At 38.9% G+C, this 25373-nt stretch overlaps 1 protein-coding gene across 11 annotated transcripts in view; it reads left to right on the top strand.

The window, feature by feature from the left end:
* The window catches only part of DMD (dystrophin), a 2324635-nt gene that overhangs the window by 1961171 nt on the left and 338091 nt on the right, over positions 1-25373 (top strand). For all 11 annotated transcript variants that reach the window (XM_045994540.1, XM_045994546.1, XM_045994545.1 and 8 more), the window contains 2 exons: positions 10820-10940; positions 11564-11832. In XM_045994540.1, the coding sequence (XP_045850496.1) occupies positions 10820-10940; positions 11564-11832 (390 nt within the window). The remainder of the gene's footprint in view (positions 1-10819; positions 10941-11563; positions 11833-25373) is intronic.

Here is a 25373-nt window from a genome sequence, read left to right as displayed (position 1 = left end):
CATTCATTTAATTTCGAATGAACCCCTCTGATCATTTTCTGTGTATTTCCTTTTTCCCAAAAAATTATTTTAGGAAAAACTGCACCATAACTCAGACTCCTAGAGTGTATTGATTCTTTCAGCAATTATTTATTGAGGGCCTACCCTATGCTAGGGCTGAGGATACAGAAGTGAAAAAAATGAGACTCTGCCTACACAGACCTTCAGATTTTCCTGAGCAAAATATGAAGGAAACCAATAAATTAACATATAAACTCCTATCAAGTCAGTGCTATAAAGAGAAAATAAACAAAACAGAAATAGAGAAAGAATGAGAGGTAGTGACCTATCCGAGAAGGTTTTTATTCATTTGCACAAAGGTATGAGTGACTGAGCCATGCAAAGACCTTGAGCAAAGAATATTTTAGGCAGAAGGAGCAGCTAATGCAAAAACCCAGATATAAGAACAGGTTTGGTATGCTCAAGGAATAACTAGAGGGGCTAATGATACATTGTAGAGAGTGGCAAAAGCCAGATAATTATTGGTGTTATCTGCCAGTTTGGAGTCGCTTTTATTTTGTGCATGATGAGACACCCCTGGAGGACCATAAGCAGGGATGATGTGATCTGGTTTCATGCATCCTAAAGTTGACTTTGTCTGCTCTATGGAGAATTGACAGTAGGAGGAGCAAAACTGAAAGCAGGGAGAAAGTTGGTAGGGTGCTGAAGTCATTTAGGAAGGAGATGATGATAACGTGGCTTAGAGTGGAAATGATAGACTTTGTGAAAGATTATTTGACCCAAGATCTATTTTGAAGGTATTGCTGATAGACCTTACGATAGATGGGACATGGAATATGCGAGAAAGTGAAGAGTCAAGGATGACTCTGAAGTCTCTGATTTGAACAACTGAGGAAATGATGATACCAATTATGGACATGGGAAAGACTTGAAATGATCATGGATGAGGGCGTGTACGTGAAGCAAAACAAGTGTTCCGTTTTTGGATCATATTGATAGAGACAAATGGTATGATTCAGAAATTATTCACCACTTACACTTGACAATCTCAGACTTTGGTTGAGCCTCTTGAGAATGGATATAAATTAATTTGTCACAGGGTCTCCTAATAATCCAATCATCTGTACTGTTGCTTCAGAAGGAATTTCTAAAATTTAGGGTTTAGGTTCAATGACCTAAGACCCAATTCTCTAAGTGACCATGAGAACAGGTTGAGTTTTTCCAGTGATTTCTCAAGGTCAGTTGAGAACTTAACCACATTATTGTCAGTAGGAAGTGACTTCCCCAGTGGTTGTTGGAAGCAACCCAGGCCTACGATTGAGAGTCAAACAGCTGTTCAAGATGCTGCGTGGGCACTAAACTATTCCTCCATAGTATCACAGATCTGCAAGCAGGCTGGACTCTGTTCTAGCTTATGCCCTTGATATCAGAGAACACAACTTTTAGCTTAAAGTAATTCCAAAAACATAAATCTGACCAAGGAGTCAGTTAACCACATCTTCCCTGCCAAACACTCAAAAATGTTTTCTCATTGAATACAGTTAGATTTTTAACAATAATTTCAGGCTTGAAATGTATCCATTTATATTTCAACTTTTCTTGAAATTGATTCAGTCTCACTTATGAATTGCTATTGTTTGTGTTGTTGACTCTCTGAAACAATAGATGTATCTGATGCAGCAATCCTTTGTCTTAAATGTTAAGTGGACTGGAAATGGATGATGATGTAGTCAAACTCTTAAAAGTAATGAGTGGAAGCGTGGTTGTGAGAGGCTGAGGAGAGGATGAAATGGGAACTTGATATTCAATATGAAGTGTCAGTTGTACAGGAGGAGTAAGTTCTAGAAATCTGCTGTACAGCCTAGGGCCTAGAGTCAACACTCCTATATTGTGCACTTAAAACTCTCTTAAGAAGATGGATCTCATGTTAAGTGCTGTTAGCACAATAAAAAAAATCAAGATGATTTGACCTTTTCTTTATATCCCATATGCTCAATTTGTATAACCTCTCTAATGCCAGCTATTTCAAATGATTATTAAGGGAATCCTTTTTCTTTTGTTTTGTTGTTGTTGTTCTGTTCTTTCAAATTTCTTTCTTCCACGGAGCCCTGTGAATTTACCTTAGATTCTTAGAGGCAAAATTCCTGTGACTCCAGTTAACCACATTTCTGGATCTTGCCCTTTTCTAAGACCCCAGCGTCCAATAAATAAAGTATTAGTGATGTGTTTGTGACTCAATAAATACGGTAAGGAATGTCATTATGGTGACAGAATGTACTCAACTTTCTTACCAGAAATAAAAACACTATAAGAGGCATATAGAAAAAGTAGAAATAATATGGAAACTAGCGTGATAATATAGGATGACAAAGCTAAAACACTGACCAATTTGTAGACATGACTGTGTTAATGTCCTTGTCCTGTGCCCACTCAGGAACCATTTGTTGGGTACATGGCTTCATTGGGATCACTCTAAATTGTAGAGTCTGTCTAGTGTTTTCTCATCTCTTAGCTAATGCTTCAGACTAGAGGAAAAAACCCAACCATCGGTTCAGACTATTGAATTTGTGAACGTGTATGCATGAATATCTCCTCCAGGGAAGAAATCACTACCATTAAGAAGGCAGAGCTTATAGGGCCTCCTCTTGAGGAAAATCCAATCAAGTAACTCAAAGGTTACACTCAACTTTGGATCTGACACAAAAGAATAGGCCCAGAATAAGAGCTCTCAATTTTTCCCAATTGACAGCATTTAACTTTTTCTCTAATAATTCACGAGCCCAGGCTTTCATGCCCAAGCATGTTCTGCATCTAAATGAAACTGGCTTCCATATAACACACTCTGGTTTTCTAACTGGGTGTTTCTTATGTACTCAACAGTATTTACTATCCACTGTGTGCCAAGCTGTTGCTATAATTTTTATCATTAGTAACAATGCGTAGAAGAGACTATCTCCGACTGCCACCATGTAACAGGCCCATGGCCAATTAATGACCTAAATGACCTAAACATGTTGACTACAGAACATTCAAACTGGGGCACCTGGGTGGTGCAGTCCGTTAAGTGTCCGACTCTTGGTTTCAGCTCACATCGTGATCTCAGGGTTGTGATCTTGAGGTCATGACATCGACCCCATGTGGGGTTCAGCATTCAGTGCAGAGGCTGCTTAAGATTCCCTCTCCCTCTGCCCCTCCCCAATGCAAATAGATAAAATAAATAATTAAAATATATATTCAAACCAGATGTTAGAACTTTGATAAGCTGTTTAGCAAACCCCCATGTTTTAACAAACGAGGACACAAGGGCTCAGGGAGATCTTACGTCTGGTTCTAGATCACCCAGCCAAGTTTTGGCCCAGTCCAGACTTGAACTTCCAGTCAACTGCCACAGCCCTCTCTTAACCGCTTAATCTGCCTCGCGGGTTGATTCTGTCAAGTTCTGCTGACACATGTGAATAACGTATAGCCATTCTGTGAGATTTCAGTCTGAATAACACAAATACAGACTTGCCCCTTCAGGGGAATATAGGTAAATTTCAGCTCCATGGAAACTGCCCATGGTTGAAAGAGACCTGTATCTTGAATAGCAAGGGCTTCTACTTACATCCTTAGTAATAGGACCAGTATCTCTAGGTGAAAGGAGTATAGCTTGTCAACCAAAAATGTCAGTCCCTGGGGCTCCTGGGTGGCTCACTTGGTTAAGTGTCCTACTCTTGTTTCAGCTCAGGTCGGGATCTCCAGGTCCTGGGATCAATCTCTGCATTGGGCTCCGCACTCGGCTCAGAGTCTGCTTCAGATTCTCTCTCTCCCTCTCCTTCTGCACCCCATCAAAATAAATAAATGAATCTTTAAAAAAAAAGTATCGGTCCCTCCACCCCGAGCTCTCATCCTGCCCTTCTCTTCTCTGAGGTACATCAAGCACATCAGTATTTCACCCTGCCTCCCCTCTACACATGGTTCTAAGTTACTTCTCATTTTAGTATTAATAGGTATTGGAGGTAACATCCACCCTATTTGGTTTTTTCCTATAAGCAGGAGACGCAGGAGAAAAAAAGTCAAATAATTAGTGACTCGGTTCTTTTCTATTACTTTCAAGTTTTTAAAATTTCTCACTTGCTTCATGGCCATTAGGATTTGCCACTTAGGTGTCTTTCAAATTATTATAATTCAAGGAACTTTCATTTTTCACCATCATTCACCTGCAGCCTCGCTTAAGAATTTCGAGATTTGAATTCTAAGTGACTAATGAACTAATGGCCTTAGGTAAATCCTAACTTATCTGTACTTCAGTCTGCATTGGTAAAACATTCACAGTATAATAGTATCACCACAAACACACCTATTCAACGAAACTATTAACTCCTTAAGGACAAAGATCCAGTTCCTACATCTTTTGTATCTTATACATAATAGGTTCAAAATTAATATTTTTCTATTAGCTAATTAATTTGCCAACATTCAGTCACCCAGTTGGTTAGTATTCATGATATATAAATACTATCTATCAGGGGCACCTGTCTCGGTCAGTTGGTACAGCATGCAGCTCTTGATTTCAGGGTTGTAAGTTCAAGCCCCATGTCAGGTGTAGAGATTGCTTAAATAAATAAACTTAAAATAATAAATATCATTGATCAGATCATTTTACCTTAAAATAAATGAATTTACCTTGAGATGTCCCTCTAGTATAATTTTATTGTGCATGCTTCATATAAATTATTCTGTGAAACTTAAGAAGCTGAAGGAAAAATGTCAAACTAGTATGGCTTATTTATTTTTTCTTGTTTATAATACAGAATGTTGTGCTCGCTTCAGCAGCACATATACTATAATACAGAATGTTACTTTCTTTTCACAGAGATGCCCTAAGTCTTTAATAGTTGCTTCTGATTCTTCTACATCATTGTTTTAGGCCCTAATAGAAAAGACGATGTGTTTTAAAGAAAATAATTTTATTTGTTTGAAAGATTCAGGAATCTTTCAAATAAATAAAATAACGTGTGAATACTGACATCTAACTAATGTAAAGATTATTCTGTATGTGTGTGGAAGGGGAGCTCTATATCTGATACCTTTTTTATGTCAGCACATGAATGAACCAACTTGTCCAATTTAAAATATTAAGCATATCCTCTGGGGCAAAATCAGTATAGCACAGCATATAGATATCACTCAAATACACTTTCTTTGAGAGACAAGACAGTTATGAAAGAGTTACGGCTCTTGAAATTGAATGTTCTTGTTTTTGTTTAAAAATGTCTCCATTTTCCTTCCTCTTAAAATTCGGTGAACTGTCATACCATGCAGGTTATGGTAAGTCGTTTAGGTATGGAAAAATGTATTTTCCCTTATTTTAAAGCAGAATCTTCAGTGGTTTTGTCATTGTTGTCTTTGTTTTTGCACTTACTATGAGTCTTTCTCTTTTGGGGTGCTTGGGTTGCTTAGGTGGTTAAGTGTCCAACTCTTGATTTCAGCTCAGGTCATGATCTCAAGGTAATGGGATCGAGCCCCATTTTGGGCTCTATGCTTAGCATGAGTGCGCTGCTCCTCTCCCTCTGTTCTTTCCCCCACTCCCCCATCTCTAAAATAAATAAATAAATAAAATCTATTTCTTTAAAAGCCTATCTCTTTTAAACTCCTTGCTACAAAGACCATTGACACTTTTTGCCTAGAACAGTGGCTTGTACAGATAGATGCTCAAAATCTGTTAAATGAACAAATGGAAGAAGACATTTCCTTCTAACCATGCTTAAAATGACATATTCCTATTTATGGATTTTTTCCATGACAAATTACTATTTATGGATTTTTTCCATATGGAGAGAAACATTATCATTTTCTTTGTCTTCTGATTGTCTTGAACCAACTATTGCTCCTTTTTTTCCTGGGGTTTTTAACCTTTCTTATACTTCATGTACATGTTCCCAAATGCTGAAGATAGAGCACATAACCTTCCCTTCCATCCACTTTCTTTTCTTAATTTCAGACAACGATGTGAAAATAATGGTGCTTATGTCTTTGTAATGACAGAACTTCCTTTGTCTTTTCTTTAGACTCATTTTAATCCTCAGTGACTCATATTTAAGAAATGAACTGTGCAGCTGTGATGGTGCTGAGCCCTTGGCAACAACTCGAGGGGCAAACAAGTGGTCTCTCACAATTGGCGTTCGCTCGTAACAATGGAGCTGCATCATCGAACAGTGTCTTAGACTTTGTCAATTTGATGAGACCTTTGAGATCCATTTCCTTATTTTACAGGCCTTACTCCAAAAATTATCTCCTCTTTCCCCGGTCTAGGTCTTTAATAGATTCCTCTCTGCTATGGTAACTAACTGTCCTGGTTTGCGTGAGACTGTCCCGGTTTTAGCCTTCAAAGTTCCACTTCATGAAGCACGGCCCAGTCCCCGACAAACCAGGATGGTCAGTTACCCTACTCCTAGTTCCTGTCTTCCACCCTGTGTGCAAATGATTCCCATCCTAAAAAGAACACGTTTTCCTTTTACATTGTAATCTGCTCTGTCCTCCTTCCTATCTTTTCTTTCTCTGTCAGAAAAAAAAAATATGTTGCACGGTGTTCCTCTAAAATACTTATTCCTGGGGCACCTGGGTGGCTCAGTGGGTTAAAGCCTCTGCCCTAGGCTCAGGTCATGATCTCAGGGTCCTGGGATCGAGCCCTGCGTCGGGCTCTCTGTTCAGTGGGGAGCCTGCTTCCCCCTCTCTCTCTCTCTGCCTGACTCTCTACCTACTTGAGATTTCTCTCTCTGTCAAATAAATAAATAAAATCTTTAAAAAAAATACTTATTCCTTCTCCTCCCACTCACTTCTCCACTAAACCTACTTTTGAGGCAACTGCCCTCCACTGAAATTGCTCTCACCAAGTCTGATGAACACTTCTCAGTGCCCATCTTGTTCTTGTGTCATGGTTGGAAGCTCTCAGTCACTTTCTTCGTCTCCCATAGTTCTACACTTCTCATTTCCCCCAAGCTTTCTACCTGTCCATTCCATTCTTGGCATCTCAGGGATCCAGGTCCTCTGTCTGCCCATAAATTTTGTATACTCTCCAGAATTTTCTCTTTAGCCCACTCCACTGCCTGAACAGTCTCATCTACTTAGGTAATTGTAATCCTTGTCTCTATGCATAATCATAGGCACTCAGTGGATGTTACTGAGAAAATGGCTCCTGAATCTCCTTTTCTTCTCCTCAAACATCAGGCTTTGCTATTTATTTCCTTCTGGAAGGAATGGTACCTCTTCAAACTGAGCATATCACATCCTCTTACTCTGTTCTCCAAATGGATTCCCCCCTCATGTTAGTATTGGGTTTTGAATATTCATCTTCATTAGTTTTATCCTGACTGTTCACATGAGGTGTTCTAGATCAGACACAGATTTCTTTTAGTTACCTAACAAGGAATATCAATGTCACTCCCCCATCCCAGCCTTTGCCATGGAAAATGTTCCTACATGGCTAGCTATGTATTCCCAAGTCCAGAGATCAGGAAGAAAGCTTTTCCTTTCTTATGAAGGGGAATGAGGTCTTTTCTTCCAGAAAGTGTCCCCTTCTCCTCCGGAAAGGGTCTCCTTGGAAACATAAAAGGCCTGAGTCCTAACTCCAACTTCTCTAGAAGCCAGAGAGCCCCACATGCCTTAGATTTTACAAACTGGGAATGTCACCAAGGTCTTGGTTTTTTCTCCCCCCAAACTATAAATTCCTAAAGGGATAGCCACTCCAGTCTTGCCGAAAGCTTGGAGCTGAACCTGGGACCTTACTCTGGGCTCTAATCATTTGGTCCTCTTGGATGGGAGAAATTAACTAGACACATGACGGCAGATCTAGTTCCCATGGTATGGGAAGGTTCTCAAGAGCCAGAGGGTTTTATAGGCATGCTGAGAAATCTGGGAGAGTTTATTTCTTCACATGTAGGTTAATTGCATCCAGCATCCACTCATTTCCCCAACGTAAAAACTGGAAGTCTTCCTTGCTCCTTCCTTTCTGCGTTCATTCACCAAATTCCTACACCTCTACACACTAAACATTTCTCTACTCTATCCCTCTATCCTTTTTTTTGGGGGGGGGGGTGCCTACTGCCCTGGGTCAGATCCTCATAATCTTTCACTAAATTCATAGAGTTGCCTCCTAATTGGTCTAAGTGCATTTCTGCCCTTCTCAAATACATAATCTGTATTTATATCAGGGACATCTATTTGAAACACACACATGTCCATGCCATTCCACTGCTTAAATTCTCTCAAAAGTTCCTAATTTCCTGCAAGAGAATACCTAAATTTTTAGCAACTCAGAGATTGAGCTTCAGTTTCTGAGTTAAAGGTCAAATATAGTTTAAGATAATGACACTGTCTTACTTCATCTCTGGATATGTCCTCTCCTTGTACTTTATGTCCTAGAAACCTGGCCTACTTGAGATAACTATACATGCCACACTATATTATGTCCTTTTGTCTTCGTACCTGTATTGTCATCATTTTTCTTCCTCTTCCTCTAACCTGCATTTCCAAGGCTAATTCATGTTTGTGCTTAAGAATTCTTTATGGGGCCCCTGGGTGGCTCCGTTGGTTAAGTGACTGCCTTCAACTCAGGTCATGATCCTGGAGTCCCAGGATTGAGTCCCACATGGAGCTCCCTACTAGGCAGGGAGTCTGCTCCTCTTGTTGACCTCTCCCTTCTCATGCTCTCTCTCTGTCTCTCATTCTCTCTCTCTCTCAGATCAATAAATAAAAATCTTTTTAAAAAGAGTTCTTTATGAATAGTATCTTCTCTAGGAAGCATTTCCCAATTTCCTTTCCCATATTGTGTAAACCTTAAACACCTTCTACACTGTGCTGAAATTAGGGGTGCCCAGGTGGCATAGTCAGTTAAGCATCCCACTCTTGGTTTCAGCTGTCGTTGTGATCTCAGGGCAGTGATCTCAGAGTTGTGAGTTCAAGCCCCACTTCAGGCACCCTGCTCAGTGAGGACTTTGCTTGAGAGTCTTTCTCCCTCTCCCTCTACCCCTCCCTGATTGTGCTCTAGCTCTCTAAAATAAATAAATAAATCTTTAAAAATAAACAAATTATTTATGTGTTTGACTATTCTACTTATACAAGTTTCTAAATGGGAAGAGTTGTTTTGCATTCAACGTTTTTCTAGTTTCTGATACAACCACTGACACGTAGAAGTTTAACAAAGGGAACAGTTATTATTTTTATAATTAGCAAAGTCAGAGTCTATTTCCTCCTATGGAAGAGATAGTAATTTTTTTGAAGTTGGAAAGATTAGATGTATGAGCAAGAGTTGTGTATACATACACACATGCGTGTGTGTGTACATGTGCACACACACACACACAGATTTCAAATGAAATATTAGAGGGAGAATCAGCCTTACTTGTAAGCAGAGTAATTAGTCCACCTACTCTGTATGATAATACCTACTCTGTATTATTTCAAGGACACAAAATTATCTCACTGTACAGGTACTGTATTCCCATCCACAGACTGAATCCTAATATTTCACTTATAGAATGTTATTATTTCAATTCAAACATTTTACCTCTCTTTACTGAATTATAACTAAACTATGGAAGATGAATCATTTTGCAAAGTATCAACCTCAGGATTTTTCTGAATGATGAGGATTATATTTGTAAATATGTCATATAATAGAGTTCTGGAGCATTCCTACAACATGACATATCTGAAGTTCAAGGGAAATACAGCTGAATTTTCCCTCAGAGCTTAAGGTCATTAGGTAACTTTGCTAAAAATAGGACAGAATTGAAAGAGGATATGAATAATTAAGTACTAGCACAGGGTAATTATTACTATTATTGCTGTTGCTTTTATATTGATCAATTAATGTTTATGTGGTACTTAATACTTTCATTAACATCCTCACTTCTGAGATGGCAGTCTTGTCAATGAGTATCTTCAATGGTTTTCAAGTATCTGTTAATTTATTCTAGCCTCACACGATGTCTCACAAGCCTTAGTGCTCAATTATGTACAAAGTTTATTGTTTTCACTCTGTTTCTACTGTGTTAGTTTTCTCCCCTCTTCTCATCCAGAAGCTTCCTGAAGGCAGAAACTATGTATTTTGCTTTCCTTTCAATTCCCTGTATCAGTGAAGATTACAGATTAGAGATTAAAACCGATAACTAACCTAGAGACCAACTCTAGGCCTTCCCTTTTATAGAAACCTAGTCTCACAATTCCTACATCCAGTATACCTCAAAACATTTCTACCATTCTTAAAGAAGTCACAGTGGGTAATGTATTGGGTATTTTTCAGAAGTACTGAGTTTTTACATAGTTTATGTTAACATTTCATTTTATTTGTTGTCAAGTATTTGACAGAATTAGCTGGTGGTTATGAATTAGATTGGTGGTATATTTCAGTACAACCTAAGTTCTTCTAAATGGCCCTTCAGGCTCCCTGTGTTCTGGATAACCATTCTTTTGGGTGCATGAAGTATTCATTAGCCCTGCTTGTGTTTTTGCAAGTGTGTATTTTGCAACTTTGGCTTCAGATCTCAGGTTTGGCAGTCAGGTTGTACAAATGAATCACTCTTATCCTAATGAAAAAGTATTAACATATCTTAGAAGTTCTCCCCATGCTCTTCAGAATAGCTTTAGACACACAATGGCTTCCTGATTAACAGAAAGATCCATACAGCCTTCTTTATCATTTTGTGACAATCGGTTTAGAAATAAAGGAGATAGGAATTGACCTGGGAATTTCATAACCAAGTTCTGAACACCCTGGATTAATTTTGAGAAGAATGCCACAAGCCAAATAAGCATTTCTTTTCATCTCATTTCACAGGCCTTCAAGAGGGAATTGAAAACGAAAGAACCTGTAATCATGAGTACTCTTGAGACTGTACGAATATTTCTGACAGAGCAGCCTTTAGAAGGACTAGAGAAACTCTACCAGGAGCCCAGAGGTAATTGAACGTGGAACTGTAATAACATATTGATAGAAGGATCAGTGGTGACAGAGAGACACATCCATTCTTGCTGCCAGGGTCTGGATAGCTCTCATATTTTCTAAGTTAAATAGAATCAATTCAAATTAAACATAGATGTTGAAAAAGAAAAAGGAATCATAAACCATCATGCCTAAATTTGTTTGCACATTCATAAATAAATAGTAAAAGAGATTAATTAGTGATCAGTTATTGAAACATTTAGAAAATAATAAACAAAAGAGAGTATCTTTGGGAAGGAATGCTATTGTTGCAAAGACGACAAGCTAATTTTCAATTTTAGAGCCTGACTGAAGTAAATTAGACCTTGTGGTGTGCATTTCTTTACTCAGTAGCTTAAATCAACCTTGAATTATCTGAATGATAGTAGAACAGATACACTCAGGAGGACAGACTTGAGATGGGCTGGACACTATCAAAATTTATGCCAAAGTGTAAAGGAACCATTAATCAGCAGGTCAGCCTCTTGTTAGACTATACACTCTTTCTTCCAGGATGACCTTTTCAGCAATGTTGTGTGTTGTTTTTTTTTTTTAACAAAAGTGATTGTGGCCTAAAACCTTGTCATACTACCAATTTAGAGCTGCCTCCTGAGGAGAGAGCCCAGAATGTCACACGGCTCCTACGAAAGCAGGCTGAGGAGGTCAACGCCGAGTGGGAAAAATTGAACCTGCACTCAGCAGACTGGCAGAGAAAAATAGACGAGGCCCTCGAAAGACTTCAGGAGCTTCAGGAAGCAACAGATGAGCTGGACCTCAAACTACGTCAGGCCGAGGTGATCAAGGGATCCTGGCAGCCTGTGGGTGACCTCCTCATTGACTCTCTCCAAGATCACCTCGAAAAAGTCAAGGTACTGTCTATTGCTTTGCTTCAGAGCCTTTGAGACACTCAAAAGAGCTTCTAATCTGAACTTGAGTGCAGTATTTTCTTCTCATCAAGTTAAAAATAGCGTCCTTAAGCTTTAGAAATCAGCCTGTCTTTCACAAATTCAGAAATCATCTTGGATGCGCTATTTAAGAGGAGAGAGTGATCTAATCATTTCTGTCTTTAGTAATGTGGAATGAAATATTTAAAAGTTACAGGGTGAAACAATCAAATTTTGCTATTAGGAAATGAATTTAAGCGTTTGTACTAAGATGATCTGATTTGTGTGTGTGTGTGTGTGTGTGTGTGTGCACACACACACACGCACGCACGCACACAGGCATACCCATTCTCAGCAAAACTTAGTATCAGAGTAGGGGAAAATACAACACTTAATCAAGATCCAGGAGTCTATGTTTTGGCCTTTGTGCTAACGAAATTATATGACGTGGGTGAGTTATGGTACTGTGAATTGAGGCTGTTACTTCTGCCCTTCCCTTAGAAAACAATGTATATAATACAATTTTGAGTTGTAATAGTCCACTACAGATATTAGGAAATATCATTATATATTTGGAATACTGTCCCCAAGACCAAAGACTGAATGCCCTTGTGGCACATAGATGATAAATATATTTATAAAGAAACAATATACATATTTAGGAGTATCATTTTGAAAATCAGCACGTTGAAAACATGTTTTATTCACTCATCTAGCATCAGAACTAACAAAAGTCTTCCCAGGTTTAAATTCAAAAGGAGTGAATTTCCAGGGCACCTGGGTGTCTCCGCGGGTTAAAGCCTCTGCCTTCGGCTCAGGTAATGATCCCCAGGGTCCTGGCATCGAGTTCCGCATCGGGCTCTCTGCTTGGCAGGGAGCCTGCTTCCCCCCCTCTCTCTCTGCCTGCCACTCTGCCTGCTTGTGATCTCTGTCTGTCAAATAAATAAATAAAATCTTTAAAAAAAAAAAGGAAGTGAATTTCTGACCTGCAATTGGCATGTTTGCCAGCAGCCTCATTCTGGTAGGTCTCCTCTCCCTGGCCCTCTGTGGCATTTTTTCATCCACATTCTTCTTCCTTTATTTTCCTTTATTTTCCTCAATTCTGAAACTCTTCCCACCCTTTAGATATTGGCACACCCAAGTTTCTAAACTTAGTTCAAGGCCTTTTGTATTGTGTAAACGCTCCCAACGTGAAGTGGAGTGGATGGTGACAAGTCTGTTTCCGGGCAGGATCTCTTTGCCAATCTCCTCACCCAAATGTCATTAGAATCCAGACACAGCCCTTCTGAAACCAAGGTCATTCATTCTCATGTCTGTCCGTTCCCCTGCTGCTGTCCCCTTTTACCTGCCCTTTCTTCTGTGTTTCCAATGTCAAGTTGCTGAGGCTTCACACTTGTGTTCCTTCCTTAAATTCGTCTACATTTTTACCGATTGCACTTGGCTACTCATTTTACCCCTGAATATATCTTTTCTATTTTCTCTCCTCTTTTCAACCAGGGTCTTGTTCTAACCCCCAGCATGTGGTATTCAGATTATTGTATTATACTTCTTTAAATCCCACGCCAATCCCATCTTTAATCCCATGTTCTGGCATATCATAAAGACTACATTTTCTTCCTTCTCTTTTTAACGTTTGTACTTAAACTCCAGTTAGTGAACATACAGTGTCATATTAGTTTCAGGTGTACAATAGAGTGATTCAGCACTTCATACAACCCCTGGTACTCATCACAACAACTGATAAATACTGCATGTTAAACATTTGGTTAATGAATGAGTACATGAACACTTTCTTTACTGGATGTCTCCATTATCCGTCCTCTTCCAACTCCAACCCAAACCCGTCAAGGAAGACTGCGTACCTGAGAACAAAGTCCCAGGAATGAAGGGGGCAGGTGGCCCTTTTCTTCCTAGCCCTGGTTGAAATTCCCAATTGTGACTCCCATCCTTCGGGCCATTCCATACACTCTGGCCTTGGTACCCCTTTACCCAAATATGCCAGCTTTTCTCCTAAATCTTTGCCTTTGCCAGTGCTCTTCTCTTGGCCTGGATTACCCCTACCTTATGTGCCTGGTGATCTCCTACTCAGCCCTCAAGGCCCAGCTCAAATGGCTTCCATCTTTGTAGTTTGTCTTCCCACTGAACAGAAAAATGGCCCCTAGTCAGTGCTTTCAGAGATCACCTCATATCCTTCAGCTGTCACGCTTACCTTTCCCATGTATTGTCGCTGGTCACTTAAAGCGAGGTTCCCAAAAGGGTCATGCTGTGTATATTTGAAAGCCTAGCTCCTAGCACAGCTTCCACAACATACGAAGGAATCTACTTCTGCTTCTTTGTTCGTTTACTCTACTCTCGTTTATGAGCCACCATACAATGTGCTATTACACGCAGTTGTGAATGAAGCAGACTTGGTCTTTGCTCATATGAAGTCTGTGGTCTAATGTCAAACTGATTTCATTAAATTAGTAGGTGGAGATTTAAGAGACGATTACAAATTTGACTGTATAGCTTGGAAAATCTCTTCCACCCTAACATCCTGTGACCCTATGTCTTGCAATTAAAGCAATGGTTAACATTGCTGGCTATTTGAAAATTAAAATCATCTTTCGAAATGTATTGCCTTGTGTTTGTCCAGCATTAAATGGTAATTTTATTCAAAAATATAGGAACTATCTTTTTTTTAGAATCTGCCCCCAAGGGCGCCTGGGTGGCTCAGTGGGTTAAGCCGCTGCCTTTGGCTCAGGTCATGATCTCAGGGTCCTGGGATCGAGTCCCACGTCGGGCTCTCTGCTCGGCAGGGAGCCTGCTTCCCTCTCTCTCTCTCTCTGCCTGCCTCTCTGCCTACTTGTGATCTCTCTGTCTCTCGCTGTCAAATAAATAAATAAAAATAAAAAATCTTTAGAATCTGCCCCCAAAATGACAAATGAGGTTAAAAGAATGTCCCAGGGGATCCAAACTAGTTGATAAATTAAGTGGCCAAACCTATAGGCTTTACAGCAGACATAAGGGATCCATTCTTAGCCATATCTGCCACACAGGCGCCTTTGTAGTATTCTGAGTATGGGTGGAAAAATGTATGCAGCATGATTCAGTAACAAAAAAGTCACTCCAAGTAGAACAGCTCCAATATCAGCTGACCCTTACTGAAGCCTATTTGCATTTTTCCTTTCACTTCCCTTCTCTTACCTGGTCTTGATCCTAAGACGGAGTTTATTTCCCACACCTTCATTGGTAAGATGCTCATTTTGATCCCAATAACAACAAAACCTAGATGCACCCACTATTCCTTTCTAAAAGAGCTTATACATGCCAACACTTCAAATAAATCCATTTTCTCTGTTGCTTCTCAACAACACTGGTTTTGAAACTCTGAAGATTTGGTGGTGGTAGTTTACAGGGAGTGAATTTTATTAACTAAAACTTACTTTGAAAAGAAGTAGAAGAGTACTTAAAACCACTGTTCCCATTTTTCTACACAGCAATTTAAGCCCTCGGAGGCTCCCCACTGTAGGGAACTCCAAACTGATAGCTAGGCATGTAGCCACAGAGCATTTTATGTCCCCCACTTCAGTTCATTTTCACCACCCTAGTGACTCTATTGTAATACCCACCTCCACTCTCCTCTTTTTTTTTTAAAGATTTTATTTATTTATTTGACAGACAGAAATCACAAGTAGGCATAGAGGCAGGCAGAGAGAGAGGAGGAAGCAAGCTCCCTGCTGAGCAGAGAGCCTGATGCAGGGCTTGATCCCAGGACTCTGGGATCATGACCTGAGCTGAAGGCAGAGGCTTTAACCCACTGAGCCACCCAGGCCCCCCCTCCACTTTCCTCTTATTTGTTAAAGAAGTTACTATACAAGTTAACTGTGGCATGTTTTTTCTGTGGGATTGAGCATTATGTCATTTCATTAGCAAATGTGGCTGAGCAATTTGGTGAAGGGATAAAACAGCAAAACAAGGTCCTGGGACACTTTGGAAGTGGCATTGTTGCTGGCTGATCATCTTCAGCACAGTGCACCTATCATCAATCCATAGACACGAACGCAGTGTCAGTAGTATTGACTATTTAGCTCAATAAGAGAATCTCAACCTTGCAGATAGAGCTTCCATAGGAATAACCCCTAGAATAAAATAAAAAATACAAATGCCTCTTTATTTTTAAAATTCAGGATTTACACTGCTTATCAAATATTTCAAGGACGCAACCGTGATTTCTCCTTTAACTAGAAATAACACCACTGCTTCTGTGACTGCACAAATAGTCTTACTTTCCTTATAGTAATGGGGAGTAGAAAGAGTTCCTTGAATTACTAGGTGCCCTACTTAGATCTGTAAGTGGAATATATGCAGGTTTTAAGAAAGCAGAATGACTTTGGAACCTATGGTCTACATATGACATTTTCGTTCTTGAGGACAACTCCTGTATGAAAAAGTTCGGGAATTGCTTTTGCTCCAAGTTTTCCTTTTTGTGGTAATCTACCCTGGTTTCTTTACACAGAGTGGTACATCATTCTTGAGCCAGGAATATTTCACTGCCCTTAGTTTGCCTGTCGCCTCAAAACACAGTTTTTCACACCATCACCATAATTAAACTCCCCCAGGCTGCCATTTGGGATTATGCAAATTTGTCACAGCTATGTAGTTATTTCCTTTCTTTTTTTTTTTTTTTTGAGAATTTTAACATACATTTCTTCCTGCGAAAGGTCAAGGACAGGGATTCTCTGAGTTTTTCCTTAAGTTCTCACGATGAAATATTTGGATTAGATATTTTTGGAATTATCCTTGAGAACAATGCAGTAACATGTATAGTAGACCAGGGACTATAATGAAGCCACCATGCCATCCTGACTTATGTGTGTTTAGCATTCACATCTAAAAATGTAAGAAGATAATTGGCAAATGCATCTCTTCAGGCTTACCATCCTGAGTCCCTGTGGCTTGGTTTATTTGAGAAATTTGTCAATGAAATACTATCTTGGACTTTGACACTGAGAAAAGCAAGTATGCTTCCTCCCAAGAGCAAATGTGAAATGTGATGTATCACAGTAGAAGCTTTCTGCCATGTTCACTCAACTCTCTATTCCCTTACTGCTTTTCTCATCTTAACTCTGGTTCTAATGTTTTATTAGTTTTGCTTATATTTGCCATTTATATGAGCCAACTTTCAATGCTTTCTTGTATGTGAGTTTTATAGAGAAAGCTTATAACCCATTCTGATAGAGTTGGGGATGTGATGTTAAATGGAACCATCACAAACAGGGCAGCCCTAAGAATGATTCAAAATATGAGTGGTCTCTCAACACTGACTAAAGAAATGATATCTCCAGGATGAACAAGGGGTACTGCCCATAATTGGAAAAGTTCCCTAATATTTTATTAATGGCTATAAACTGCAAATGAATTGCTCTGTGGAGGCTTTCGTTGTTATTTTCCTACAAATGCTATGTGTATTAAGTAGACTTTAAGACAAAAATACAAACAAAGAAGATGTAAACATTTATAAATCTGGGTTACATATGGAACTAGCACCTGTCATACAAAGTAACCTGGGTTTTATCCTGGGTTTTTTTTTAATCCCATTTTTTAAAGCATGTATCTGTGATGTTGAAGAGCATATGATTTGGCCTTTAATATCTTGGAATATTTCTACAAGAAGGCATATTATGGTAAAGCCTCATTTGCATACTTTAAAAGCGTCGCATTTATTTTTTAAAATAGAATGGCCATTGTGGGCTTTAATAGAGCTTAGAAACTAAAGCAGGGACTCGTCATCTTAAAAATCCCGACCAAATTATTTGTTCTGTGTACAATAAATAGTAAGTTAACCTTCCAGGAGAACTTATTCCTCAGTTCCCATGTATTCTTTCTCATTTCCTGCTTTGTTTATAAAGCTAACAGCAAATTACTTAGGACAGCAGTGTCGAATCATGTTTCTTACCCAAGGCATCTGATTTTAGCGAGGGCTGTGTGTGTTTTAAAAGCCTCTACCTCGACTTGAGCAAATAGAACTTTCCTTTACCCTGCTATTCCCATCCTGCCTTTGAAACTTCTGAAAAGCCAGTGCAGAGTAATTGTTTCAGACATCTGCTTAGCATACTTTGAAGTGCATAGAAGTTCTTTTTCGGTTTCATTTGAACCCCAGCTGTCTTCACCGAAGTCTATAATCAATCTGAATTAAGTTGTCCTACTTCTCCTAATAAGTCTCTTATTAAGTTCTGCATCAGCCTCTTAGGGAGACTTAAAAGCTAATTCATGTAGAATTGCCATTTTCTACTAATTCATTTGTCAGCTCTCCAAATTCCAACAAAAACAATTGCAAAGACTATTAATTTGGCTCTTCATAAACAACTTATGTAAGTGTAGTATACATTGGAACTGAGCAAACGATTTAAAACAGTGGGTGGGAGGAAATGAGTTGATGACATTCAACACGCTTTCTTTTTGACTGTTTCGAGATGCCATCTCCTTTCAAAGCATAAAGGCCTTTATTTAGTAAGAGAAACATCCTTCTGCTTCTACTTTCATAAATAAGATAATTACTGAGTGAACTTTGCTTAAAGATAGGGAAAGGCTTTAGGACAGTTGGAAGAGGAACATGGGTTTTTTTTAATTGAACTTATTTTAATTTGGACTTCTTTGTATTCCTTTGATGGGCTGTGATAAAAGAGCTAGAATCGGTTACCAGTGTTGTTGCATTAAATCAGAGCTATACAGCTCCTCTTCTGGTCATGGGATATTTAGGAGAACATGGATAATCAAAATGTTCAACTAATGAGTTCATCTGACATTATTCTGCTAAGGAAGTATTTAATTAGATAATAAAAATTTCTCCAAAGAATGTCATCCTTCCTACTATTTGAAAACAAGCATATCAAAACCTGATCCTTTAATATGCCAATCCTGTTTGCTGAGGATTTACTCCAGAAGCTTTGTTTGTGGCTGGTTGTAATTATAAATACTATTCCTCAAGAGTCTTAGATCATAAAAAGACTCTTCAAAAGTTTAAGTAATAGACTGTCAGCATTAACGGATCTCGAAACTCAGTCATTCATTCATTCATGACATGGTTAAAACCTATACCCAGAAATATCTGATCTCATTATGGAGTATGAATGTTTATTTCATGAATAAAATTGTATTGAGGATCATATTAATGGCAGCGTAGTTTTTCCCAGCATATTATTATACGGCAACAAGCCCAGGGAACAAGAATTTATATTAGCTTGTGCATTTATATGCATATACCACGTTAACAAGAAACAGTTTGGAAATGTGCGTTTTACCTGACGTTCCATAGTTCCTTAGAAAATGGAAGCACATAGCCAGTGTATATTTTCATTCTCCTTTGGAGTCTACCAAAGTCATAACAAGTTTAAAGTTTATAACTATGTTACTCTCCTACTGTAAACACAAGAAGGCATGACTTGAGAACAAACAACACAAGGAGTGGGCTCCTGCTGTCACATTTGGCAATTACAATTTTCAGAATTACACAGGGAACATAGGCACCAATATTATTGCCTTATACAACCTTGCATTAATGAGGTTAAACAATGGCATTGAATAATTGTTCTTGGTAAACCCAGTTCTCTGGGTATTATGGGAACACGTATGCTTATGAGACTAATGTAACCCTATGCTTTGAAGACAGTTAACTTTTTCATAATAGGAAGAGTCCATTTTTTTCATAGTAAGGTTATTTTATACTAAAATAATATTTCCAGTTACATTTTACAGAGTGCTTCTCAAACTCTTCTACTTCTCTTAATGGCCAAGGAGTTGAAGCCTACTATCTTCCCCTCCCACCTGCTTACCTCCTTTTACCAGGAGCATGAGGTTCCTTTGATGTTTCTTGTTTTATTTTTTTACATCTCATGTCAGTTTTGTGATCTTCTCCATAAGGTATTAGTTCTGTTTGAATATGGAAGTGGTTTTCTCCAAAATCTTTTTTTTAAAGATTTTATTTATTTATTTGACAGAGAGAAAGCACAAGTAGGCAGAGAGAGAGAGAGAGAGAAGCAGACTCCCTGATGAACAGAGAGCCTGATGCAGGGCTCTATCCCAGGACCCCGAGACCATGACCTGAGCCGAAGGCAGAGGCTTAACCTACTGAGCCACACAGGTGCCCCAGTTTTCTCCAAAATCTTAAGTGAATGAATCCCCCAGGACATTTACCCATGGGTATGAAAACATAATTGGAGAAACATGATATGAAAAAATGCCCAATTTGTGCATGCAGCCTTCATCTTTTTCCATCAGCTTCTTTCTTTTATACACATCCACAAAGAGTAGATCCTTGCCATTTCAAGTTTATCTTTTGCAGTTTTTATCTGATCACTGTGACCCACAAGGACTTAAAGCTTTTTGTAATTTTGAGCACGTATTCTTTGAGGCTTCTGTGCAGCAGTCAATTAACTAATGACTTAACTTCTGTTATAGGTCACGTTCCCTGGAAACAGACCCTGAAAACAGGGGTCTGGGTGCACATTGATTTATAAAGAGTGTGCTTTCAGGAGAAGCCTGTATGGGAGTTAGGGAAACATAATTAAGGGGAAAGAAGAGCCAAGGAAGTATGCCACCTCCAGCCAAATCTGGCTGTGTCCTGATCCACATGGAGAGAGTGCTGGCATACACACCGCACGACAGGGTTGTCCTTTCACACCCCAGGTAATCCCTGGGGGAGTGGACGGCAGTATGTTGGTAAATATGGATCAGTTAGCTCTGAGTGGAGTGAATGCTCATTTGTAGCATTTTCCAATGGTGGGGTCGCTACTCCCAGGCAGAATCAGGCTACCAATGTAATCTCACTGAATGCAGAATTGGGAAGAGAAACACACAGCAGACTGTTGAACTCTGCTCCATAACACTGCTGACTGGGGCCCACTATTGGAGACAGAATTTACCTCCTGAGCCAGGAATGTGTGTTGCCTCTTCCGTTCAGGAGCTCCCATCAGCAGAGGTCACCATTCTGATGAAGAGAGGCAGCCATGAGATGTTGGTGGCCATTCGTCACAGCAGGGGGGGGACAGATGCCCAGGCCAGGGAAAGTGTCTCCTACAACTGGTCAGGGACCCTAGTAGGTCATTCAGCCTCTGCATCTCGACGTGGCCCTCTTAATGCCATTTAGCTCTTGCCCATGCAATAATTATCTAGAATCAATGAAGATTTTGTTTCTTCATGAAAAATCCAGCTTCCCTCTGCTCCACCTCCTAGGTACTTACTGGAATTGATAATGAAAGAGAAGAGTTAATGAAAAGGTCTAAGAAAGGGATGATTGTTAGTAAGAAAATGACTTCATAAGTGACTTGGGCTTCATAGATATGTAATCTATAAGTGTCTGAATTGATCAGATATTTATGCATTTGAAGACTTGAGTTACCGAGACATAGTCATTCAGAATGTCAAGAATTTTCTATGGCAGTGGTTGTCACCTTAGTGAGCATCAGAATCACCTGGAGGGCTTGTGGAAACCCAGAGCTTCCAATTCAGGGGTTCTGAAACAGGACTGCATTTCTAACTAGTTTCCTGGTGATGGTGATGCTCTTAGTCCAGGGACACTTTAAGAGCCATCATTCCAGGGGCACCTGGGTGACTCAGTGGGTTAAAGCCTCTGCTTTCGGCTCAGGTCATGATCCCAGGATCCTGGGATCGAGCACCGCAACAAGCCCCACATTGGGCTCTCCACTCAGCAGGGAGCCTGCTTCCTCCTCTCTCTCTGCCTGCCTCTCTGCCTACTTGTGATCCTCTGTCTGTCAAATAAATAAGTAAATCTTAAAAACCAAAAAAATAACCATGATTCCATTGTGAAGCTGTTTTATATATATATATGTATATATATACATATATATACACACACATGATATACATATATAAAATAATATATATAATTTATATATAAAATATATAATATATATAAAATAATATATAATATATACATTAAAATACAATATATATACAAATAAATATATACAATAAATATTTTGTTTAATGTTAATAATCAGTTCTTCAATAATTCTTCTGTAAATATATCACTTATTCTTTTATATTTATCAACATCCAGAACGTTTAATTCAAAAATGAATGCAGGCATATGGCCTTCTGTGAGAGTGATTGATAGCTTAGGTAGGGAGCATAGTTTCACTCAGAAACCTTGAAATGAATAATGACCTACCCTTTCTGAGCCTCTCTTGTGGAAGACATCTGTGATTATTTATTCCAATTTTCCTATTAGTATTTTACTGGCACTCAGACAATGTGGCGGCTGCTTCAGATGATTTAGAGGTTAAATTGCCTTCCCACTGTTGATCCTTTAAAATTAAGATATTGAGTCACATAATTTTTAACTCTGTCTACATGTTATCACATTCACCAACGACAACAATTAAACTTAAACATTCTTCTCATATCGTCTTCCTCTCCTTCTGCCACTCTAGCTCATGCTCTCTGTCTCTCTGTCTCCCTGTCTCTCTAAAGTAAATGAAATAAATCTTCAAAAAAATTCTCAGAATTTCCTGCTCAACATACAGAGTATAAGTAAATACTTTATAGAGTTTCTAAAATTGAAGACCTTCAGAATAGTTGGGACTAGGGACTATTCAACTTTTGAAAATGAAAACCTGCTTGTTAGATATGAATACCGGGTAGCTTATACAGGACTCCTACATTATGTAACTTGTCACCCCATTTGAGGCTCTGTGTTCAGGGGAGGAGGATCTATGTGTGGGGAGATGGAGACAGATGTGAGGTGGCACTGGGAGAGCAATGGGGTGAAAGCAGGAAATAGAATGAACTGCAGTGGCTGGGGAAGGGGGATTTTTTTTCCCCAAAGGTGGTGCAAAGTCAGTTCATTAAATGCCTGAGGAAAAAAAAAATTCATTGTTATGGTGTGGGGTGAGTGGTATTGTAAGGGCCTATTCAGCCAGAGCGGCCCCACCCCGGTTGAACTGCCATTTTGTTGTTTATGCAGTAAAACTTAAATGGACCCTGCCCCCGCCCAGGGGAACTTACTCAAAAGCAAGTCCTGGAAACCAGTCCCAGGTAACAAAGCCCAAATACAAGGATGGGTCAGGTCAGGTGGAGACATTCAACAGTGGGGGCACATACTGTCTCCCTAGCTACCAAGGTGATAGGCTAGTTTCTATGGCTACTATGGGTGAATTGTAATTCAATTAGCTACCTATGTGTGGCCAGGCCCAATCACATGGCCTTTGCTGTATAAAAGTTAGTCTGTAAAGCAGGGAGGGGTGGTGCTCTCTGTAAGAGGCGTGGCCCCAGCCCGTAGGTTTGATTCTCAATGCTTGGCGTGAAATAAAGCTTTGCTTGACCTTCGCTTTGTATCAGTCTGGCTCCTTTAATCACGGACCCATTATTGGGGAACCCAACATTGGGGACCCAACAGTATATGTACGAAGAATCATGGGATAAATATAATAGAAACAAATGTCTTTAAATATGCTTTGATATTAAAAAAGAAACATTCCAAACAAACTTTCCCCTTTATTCTGGGTTCCTGGCAGGAGTAGGGGCAGGGGTTACTTTAAAAGTAATTTGATTAATGTTCAATGTGAAATTGAAATAACTATGTATAAACGCACTCAAATCAAGTATACATTAAATAATTGAGTTAACTGAATTAGGCAGAGTAAGGGCACATTGATTTTCAATGTTTTTAAAAATTGGCCCACATATCATTGTTATGTATTTGTTTGTAAACTTCAATATTTATTAAGTTTTCACAGTATGTTCAGTCCTGACCTGAAATGTCAAACTCTCTTAACCAGAATGAGGCTGTAGAATCTAACACTAATATAGATTTCTATTTCCTTTTAAAGAATCGATTTTTATGGTGATTTTTTTTTCTTCATGCAGCAAAGAGCCTGCTGGTTCTGTTTCAAAGCACACATGTTTTTAGAAGTCTTATTCCCTGGAATTCCACATTATTATGGACTCAGTGGGCTAATTGAGAACTTTTTCCTATCAGATATTCAGATTCTATCATCATGATCTTAACGTGGCATTAAACAAGTTGGCAAAGAGAATAAAGTCAGTTTTTCAACCATATATGCCAAATATAGTAATTAATTAAGGAGAAAAACTCAAGTGAATGTGGGAAGTAAACAGTATATATTGGTTTGTTTTTCAGAACCAGTGACAAACCAACACTGAGTTTCATCTTACTGACTGATCTTCCTACTTTAAAATATTTTAACCCAGTTTGGAATCTATATATTGCTGTGAACTTAAATCCTATTAGGTCTTAATTAAATAATTATTATTTAATCGCCCTGTGGTTTAAGGCTTTTGTGTGTCCCAAGGACAAGTAGGCCACGTACAACAACATTTCAGCCACTTCCCCCTCCTCTTGTCAGTTCGCTGTCAACGTCAACATATTTCTAGCGGGGACAAGGCTAAATCCAGAGAATGGTTAATTGTTATCAGCCTACACAAACCCGGTTACTACAATCACCACAAGGGTTTCCCAGTAGAATGGTAACTTTTGTGCATCCAGGAAAGCATAAAATTAAAAGAAATATAAGCTAAACTAATGAGCATAAGTTCCATTGATCCTTTGGCTCACACAGGGAATAAAATATTACCTTTGGAAGCACCCTGACATTTTGTTATAAAGGTTGAAAGAAGACATTTCCAAGGTTGTCTCAGTGTTGAAATTGCCTGGGGGTTGGGGTTGAGTGTCAGATGCAAGATGGGTCTTAATGAAATCTGACCCACTTTGACTTTCAAAAAAAATCTTGAATTCTTAGTGAAAAGTTTTTTTTTCATATTTTAAAGACTTTTTTCCAACTGAAACAGTATTCTCCTTTAAATAATCGATACAACATCACTCACTCAGATTTTTGAGGATGCTGTCATATTCCTCTTTTGAAAAAGGAAAAAATCTATTACTATAATAGTGTGATGTCTTTGTTACTTGAATACTAATCACTTTTTTTTTAAAGCTAGGTTTGGCCAATGACTTTGAGGTTTTGTGTGTTTTTTTTTAAATAACATTTAAGTATGTTGATTAGACAGCTTGACACTTAGACACATTTGTGTAAGTAGTAATTTATTCATCATTCACACATACTTAAGTGGACATTATCATGATAGCAGTTGTCAGAACAGAACACAACAAGCTATGAATTTAGATCTTATTTTAAGATGTTATAAAAAAAATCAGAGGACTATCTTGAAAATGAAAGTTCTCAATAATGTGAAAAACAGGGAGAACTGAGTCAATTCTTGGTTCCACTTAAGAGGCTAGATCTTTTGCACACACATATATATATTGAGATAAAAATAATAGCCACTAAGGTGCCTGGGTGGCTCAGTCAGTTAAGCATCCGACTCTTGGTTTCAGCTTAGGTAATGATCTCAGAGTCATGAGATCGAGCCTCACATCAGGCTCCTCATTCAGTGCAGAGTCTGCTTATCCCTCTCTCACTCCTTGTGTCCCTCCTCTCTCTCTCTTCTGCCCCTCCCCTAAAGTCTTTAATAATGATAATAATAGTAGCCACTAATGTTTCTGG

Source organism: Meles meles, chromosome X (assembly GCF_922984935.1).
Source record: "Meles meles chromosome X, mMelMel3.1 paternal haplotype, whole genome shotgun sequence".
Taxonomy (NCBI): Eukaryota; Metazoa; Chordata; class Mammalia; order Carnivora; family Mustelidae; genus Meles; species Meles meles.
The sequence above is the reverse complement of the archived record's forward strand: the minus strand, read 5'-3'. Positions and strand labels throughout refer to the sequence as shown.